The sequence below is a fragment of the Pseudopipra pipra genome, chromosome 30 (genome assembly GCF_036250125.1).
Source record: "Pseudopipra pipra isolate bDixPip1 chromosome 30, bDixPip1.hap1, whole genome shotgun sequence".
Taxonomy (NCBI): domain Eukaryota; kingdom Metazoa; phylum Chordata; class Aves; order Passeriformes; family Pipridae; genus Pseudopipra; species Pseudopipra pipra.
This window is the reverse complement of record NC_087578.1, coordinates 597544-604493: the sequence shown is the minus strand read 5'-3', so window position 1 is coordinate 604493 and position 6950 is coordinate 597544. Positions and strand designations below refer to the sequence as shown.

Sequence of the window (6950 nt, the reverse complement as noted above, 5' to 3'; positions counted from 1 at the left end):
CCCAAACCCTTCTCCTGGCCCCAGGCTGCCAGACACACAGTCCCGGTTGAGGTGTCCCCACAGGTGGGATGTCCCTGCAGGGATGGACAGAGGTGACAGCCCGGGAGAGCAGTGATGTTCCCTGTCCCCTGAGGGCTCCGGGTTGCACTGGGGCTCAGCCCCAGGCACCTGAGGGGACAAAGCCAGCCCAGTGCCAGCTGCACCAAGTGACACCGGACAGGGACAGCAAGGAGACACGAGGAGCTGAGAGACCGTCATCAAACCGTCTTTATTCCCTGCCCGGCCGTGGCAGGGCTGGGTCCCCCCCCTGCCCCCTGACACTCTCAGCTGGGAGGGAGGCCGGGCACAGAGGGATGTCACCGTCACCGCTGCCACCTCCCACCCCGTCACATGGCGAAGAGGATGAGGAAGGCCACCATGAGGCAGAAGAGCCCCATGGCCTCGGAGAGGGCGAAGCCCAGGATGGCGTAGGAGAAGAGCTGCTGCTTGAGCGAGGGGTTCCTGCAGGGAGGGAAGGAGCAGGGGGAGGTCAGGGGGGCACCAGGACCCCCTGGCTGCCCCCCCATCCCCCCTGGAGCCCCCTGACCTGGCGTAGCCGATGATGAGGCTCCCGAACACGGTGCCGATGCCGGCGCCAGACCCGGCCACGCCCACGGTGGCAGCGCCGGCCCCGATGAACTTGGCGGCCGTGTCGATGTCCCGGTGGGCAGCGCTTGTCCGGAGGGTCCGGGGGGCTCCTGCCTGCACCTGGGGGGTGGAAGGGGAGGCAGAGGAGGCTTAGCCTCACCCCAGCCCCCTCCCGGGCCTCAGTTTCCACCAGGGGAGCCCCAGAGTGGGAGGGAGTCATAGTCACTCCCCTGTGCCCTTCCCAGGGCACTGAGCACCCCCAGACCCTCCCCATATACCCCAGAGAGGGTGGGGGGCACAGCCACCTCCCTGTGCTTTCCCAGGGCACTGAGCACCCCCAGACCCTCCCCATGTACCCAGAGAGGGTGGGGGGCACAGCCACCTCCCTGTGCTTTCCCAGGGCACTGAGCACCCCCAGACCCTCCCCATGTACCCAGAGAGGGTGGGCGGCACAGCCACCTCCCTGTGCTTTCCCAGGGCACTGAGCACCCCCAGCCACACCCGTGCCCCCCAGCCCAGGTGTGTTACCTGCTCTGGCCGGGCCTCGGGGCTGCTCAGCACCGCAGATGAGAGGGGCTGGCCCAGCACCCTCGAGCTCCTCCTCACCTGCAGGGCACACACATTCCTCAGGTTTTGGGGGGGACCCCCACCCTGCACCCTCCAGGGCACTAAAAACATCCAGGGGTTCCCCCCACACCGAGGCCACCGCTGCCACTTCTGGTACCCCCTGAACACGCTCAGCCCCTTGGCAGCACCCAGATGGGGGGGGAGGTGTCCTGGCACCCACCACTTCAGGGGACCCCCTGAGCCCCCCTCAGCTGCCAGGGCCCAGCCTGGGCACATCACTGCCAGCACCGTGTCCCCCTCAGTGACCCCAAGGAGTGGCAAAGGACCCGCCACCGAGTGGCCAAGTCCCCGGGGCACTGCTCACCTACCAGGGCTCAAACCTGCACAGATTGTCCCCAAAAACCTCCCTGTGTCCCCAGGAAGGGGGGAGGTCACACATCACCCAGCAAAGGGGTCATACATCACCCAGCCCCCCCCCCCGAGGGAGGGGGAGGGGCTGTCACTACTCACGAGCGCGGGAGCTGAGACGAACTTTGCACAGGTGAACATGGCGAGGGCACGGGGGGCACGTGTGGGGCACGGCTGGAGGGATGGACACACGTGGGACACGGCTGGAAGGGACACATGTGAGGCTGGAGAGGACACAAGCAGTGGGGGTCTGGCCCCAGGGGTGACCTCAGGCCAGGGGGTCACACAGGGCACACACAGTGAGGGGGGGGAGGAGAAGTGTCACTGTCACCCAAGTGACAGCTCCCAGCACTGGCACCGTGGTGGCTGTTTGGGGACAGGGATTCGGGAGTTGCTCCGTTGCAAGTCCTGGGGGTGCCACCCCCCGTGGAGGGGGCAGGACAGGAGCTCCCGAGCAGACCGTGGTCACCCTCCAGCCAGGAGGGTCCTGGGCAAAGTCAGAGACTGGGGCTGCTCAGGGCACCTGCTGGGCCTTGGGGGGCACGGCCTGGGGACCCCCAGCCCTGGCAGGGGACGTGGGGATCGGGGAAGGAACGACCCCCCAAACACAGGGTACCCCAAAGCTCAGCGGGTGAGGGGCTGCCCCAGCCGGCTCCTTTTGGGGAGGGGGGGCCGGCCCTGTCCCCACCCACAGTGTGTGGGGGCTCTATTTGCCTCCCGTCCAGAAGAGCTCCGGACCCTCCTTGCAGCCCCCCCCTACGTCTGTCCCCCCTCAAGGGCTCTATCCCCTCCAATCCTCCCTGTCCCATCTCCATGACTCCCTTCGCCCCCCAGCCTCTCCCTGTCTCCCCCAGCCCTCCCCGTCCCTCCCGTCCCCCCCCGTTCCCTCCCGGTCCTTCCCGGTCTCTCCCCTCACCGGGCTTCGCCGGGCAGGTCGCGGCGGTTCCCCGAGCGCATGCGCGGCCGGAAGTGACGCAGGGAAGCCACGGGTGCCGCTGCAGCGCCCCCTGCTGGCAGGGAGGACACAGATGGGGCAGGGGGCGGGGCCGGGGGCGGGGCGAAGCCGCCTGCGCCCCCTGGCGGGAAAGAGAGGGGGAATAAGGGGGGGTGTACATGTGTGTTCATGTGTGTGAGTGTGTGTGCATGCGTACGAATTGGTGTGTTCACATGTGTTCATGTGTGTGTTCATGTGTGTGAGTCTGTGTGTGTTCGCGTGTGTGTTCACATGTGTTCGTGTGCGTTCACGTGTGTGTACACGTTTGTGTGTGTACGTTTGTGTGTGTGTGTTCACGTGTTCACGTGTGTCTGTCCCTCCTGTCCCCAAGTCCCCCATCCCCCCAGTCCCCTCATTCCTCCCGAGCCCCCCATGCTCCCCAACCCCTCAACCCCCCAATCCTCTCATCCCCCCTGAACCCCTCAGACACACACACACACACACACACACACACACACACACACACACACACACACACACACACACACACACACACCCCCTTCCCTCCTTTGCCGTTTTTCCCCCTCGTTTTCCCATGTTATTGTTTTATTCCCGGTTTCAGCCGCGGCTCCATTTGCTGCCGATGGACCTGAACGGCTCAAATTAAAACCCAACTTTCTGTGTGCCGAGCAGGGGTAGTGGGAGGGACCCCCCCCCCCTCATTTCCCCCCCCTTCTCGGTGTCCCCCCCCCGCGGTCGCTGATGGGTTTAATGTCCCCGTAATGGCTTTGACCTTGCGATTAATGGTGGGATCGGCGAAGCCGCCGCGGCGTGATGGGGGCTCGGGGGGTTGGGGGGGCACGGGGGGGTCCCCTTACTTTTTAAGGGGGGACTGGAGTCGGGTGGGGTTGGGGAAACTGAGGCGCGAATGGGGCACGGTGAGGACTGATATGAATTTGGGGCGTGGGAGGGTGATGGGGGGGCTGGGAATGGGAGTGGGGGTGCGGGAGGGGTGCTGGGGGTTTCAAGGTGGGGGGACACACACGCGTGTGCCAGGGTTATGTGCGTGTGCCTGGCTGGGGGGTCCCCGGGGTGCGGGGGCTGCCGGGGGTGCCCCCCACCCTGCGGGGCTGCCGGAGGGGGGCTGCCGGGGCTGGGGGGTCCCGGGGCGGCGGTTATCGGGAAGGGGGGGTCCTGTTGCCCCGCCGGCCCCATTCCCGCTCCCCTCCCGGTCCCGGTTCCGGCGCTGGCGCAGTCGCCGCCCGCGCTGCATCTTAATGAGGCGGCGGCGGGGGGGGGACCGGCCCCGCGGAGACCCCAGAGAGGGGATGGGGTGGGATGGGATGGGGACGGGATGAGCACGGGATGGGGACGGGGCCAGATGCCTCCCTCCGCCCCCACATCCCACCGGAGCCCCCCGAGGGGCCGGTGATGGGGGGGGGAATGTTTTGGGGGTCTCGGGAGGGTCCCCCTGCACCGGCAGGGCCGGTGACAGACAGGGGAAGGAAGGACAGTCACACTCCCCCCGCATCCCCCCGTGGCCCCGGGGTGGGTGACATCCCGGTGACAGCTGGTGTCCCCAGGGTGGCAGCCAGACAGCAGGACACTGCGGATGCAGGGCAGAACCGTCACCCCCAGCACCTCCAGAGAGAGCACTCAAGCCCCCCCACCCCCCTGCCTGTGTCCCCACCCCTTGGGTGCTCCCCACATCCCACCTCCCGCCTCCCCCTCGGCGGGGCTTCCCCCACCCGTGTTGGCACCACGGGGCACTGCCAGCGCCCGGGAACGGCCATCCAGGCCCCCTTGGGTGCCACCAGACCCCCGAGGAGGGGGCAGTGCCGGCGGCACCCACGCGTGAAATACGGCCCATAAATCCCTGCCCTGTTGTGTCTCGCGGCTCAATTAGAACCCGGAGCGACATGATTCAGCCGAGGGGATGGCGTCATGGGAGGCAGGAAAATGGAGGGAATCAGCGGCTGGAGAGCCAGGCGGGGAGAAAAACCTGTCTTTTGGGGGGGTCATTAATGGATTTTTCACCCTCGTGGTGCCGGTGAAGGGTTGGGATGCGCCGAATTTATCCTGTGGGGATTTGGGGTGTCAACCACATCGTGCTGCAAAAACAGCTTTAACCCCCCCCCACTGTCGCCATCCCCTCTCATCCCAGAAATGGGGGCTTTGCAGGGACTTTTCCAGCTGGGAGGAGTCCCCACACACCCCACAACGATGGGAATGAGGGTACCTGAACCCCCTCAGCTCCCTTGACCACAGCCACGCTCCATTTGGCTCCGGCCGCCTCTGCCGAGGATTTTCTTTTCTTCTTCTTTTTTTTTTTTCTTTTTTTTTTACATGCTCTTTTATGACAAACTTTACTTTACGTTTGACATTTAAAAGCTGATCAGATCTTCCCTCCAGGACAGGGGAAATGGAGATATTTATTGGGGTCTCGCCGATGCTGGAGGAGCTGTGAGATTTACTCCGACAGCGCGGCAGGATTATGGATCTTGTCTGTCCGGCCGGGACGCCGGGGCTGGGGCTGTGCCAGGGGCAGGGGACAACGATTTATAGGGGGCTCAGGGCCTGGTTTAGCCCCCCTGAGAAGGGTTGGCAGGAAGGGGGTGAGAGCCCGGCTGAGCTGGTGAGGATTCTCCGGCATCAGGTGTGAGGCTGAGCTGCCCGTGTCACTCTCTGGAGGGGTTTTGGTGTTGAAAGTGAGAGGTTTGGGGGTTTTGTGTGACCCTGCAGCCCCTCACTGCCCCCAGACACCCAGCTGGCTGCTCTCCTGCTTCCCTGCCGGCCCCAACCCTGTGGCATCTCCCGCCTGGGGCTGTGCTGTGGCTTGGGGACAGCATCTGGGACATGGGGACACATCCAGGGTTGGGGGTGATCTCTTGCATGTGGGACACAACTCGGGGACCATGTCTGGGACTTTGGGGTGCTCTCTCAGGCTGGGGACCGAGTCACACCTGGGTCAGTGCCTCGGGACGGTGATTTGGAGCTGGAGACACGTCTGGGGTCAAGGGACAGTGACTCGGAGCTGGGGGTGTTGGCTTGGCTTGGGGCCAGTGCCCCAGAGCTGGGGGGGTGTCCCAGAGCTGGACACACAGTGGGGAGGGACATTTCCTCTGAACAGGGACAGTCCCTCGTCCCCGGGGACACACCAGGCCCAGGGCTGGGGTCTCTGACCCTTTGGGGACACACGAGGACGAGACCTCACAGTGAGTGTGGGAATGTACAACGTGTGTGTGCACATACAACATGTGTGTGTGTGCACATACAACATGTGTGTGCACGTACAACATGTGTGTGTGCACATACAACATGTGTGCGTGTGTGTGCACGTACATGTGTGTTTTCATGTACTAACACAAGTGTGTGTGTGCATGTACTGACACGTGTGCACATAGCAATGTGTGTGTGCATGTACCTACATGTGTGTGCATGTACCAACACATATGTGTGCATGTACCACCACATATGTGTGCACATCCCAACGTGTGTGCATGTACAACACATGTGTGTGTGTGCATATACCAACATACATGTGCACGTACCAACACAGGTGTGCACAGGTGAGTGTCCATGAGTGTGCATGAGTGGATGTGCACATGTTACATGTGTGTTCACACCTGCACAGGTGAGTGTGCATGCCCAGGTCACACGTGTGTTCACACCTGCACACGCCTGTGCACGCACACGGTGTTGCACCCACATCTCCCCTCACCATTTACGATCCTTTCTCCTGCTCGAGCCAAAACCTGGCGTTTTTCCCCTCAAACTACATCCCAGCTCCCCTTATTTTTGGGGGGAGCGGAGGTTTGGGGGTCCCCTGGGCGGTGCTGCCCTGGGAGCGGGGGGGCACGGGGGACGCGGGGGGCGGGGGCTCGGCTCTCTCCCCCTCCCCTGCACTGCACCACGATGCTACGGAAAATCAAATCCCTGCAGTGGCGAGCGGGGGAACATAAAAAAAACGGGAATAAAAGCTCGGAGCGAGGGGGTTGGGGGGGGAGACCGGGAAAGGTCACCCGCTCCGACCAAAGCCATCTGGGGACAAGTGGGGTCCTCGCTGTCACCCGCTTTTTCCGCTCTCCCCATCCTGCTGCCCCCTCCAAATCCCACCCTTCCAGTTCCCCCCTCCGGGGCCCAGGGGGTGCCCTCGGCTCGGGGGCGGCTCCGGCAGGACCCCCAATTACAGAGCTGTGATTTATTGGCACAGCCACCACCCCTCCCAACCACGGACTCACAACAAAAGACCCCGTGGAGGGGGGGAACCAATCCGGCCTCTTTCCTCCCAATATTTTCCGCTGTTCCTTTGTTCTCCTGCCGCAGGGACGGCAGCGCCCGCGGCCAGGGCTCGGGCTGCTCCCGGCGTTTTACTGTCTCCCTTTCCTGGAGGGTTTTCACCTAAACCGGGATA

General features: G+C 63.9%; 1 protein-coding gene across 2 annotated transcripts; it reads right to left on the bottom strand.

Moving 5' to 3' along the window:
- Window positions 1-249: 249 nt before the first annotated feature.
- Window positions 250-2589, bottom strand: ATP5MC2 (ATP synthase membrane subunit c locus 2). Of its 2 annotated transcripts, none has more exons than XM_064638791.1 (5): window positions 2519-2589; window positions 1705-1805; window positions 1156-1233; window positions 587-747; window positions 250-501 (listed from the first exon to the last, which is right to left on the bottom strand). In XM_064638791.1, exons 2-5 carry the CDS (start codon window positions 1741-1743, stop codon window positions 387-389), a joined length of 393 nt encoding a protein of 130 aa, XP_064494861.1. In that variant the 5' UTR covers window positions 1744-1805; window positions 2519-2589; the 3' UTR covers window positions 250-386. The 2 variants fall into 2 exon arrangements, with proteins under 2 accessions (XP_064494861.1, XP_064494860.1); XM_064638790.1 differs by having other exon boundaries at window positions 1705-1852; window positions 2519-2574.
- Window positions 2590-6950: the final 4361 nt, after the last annotated feature.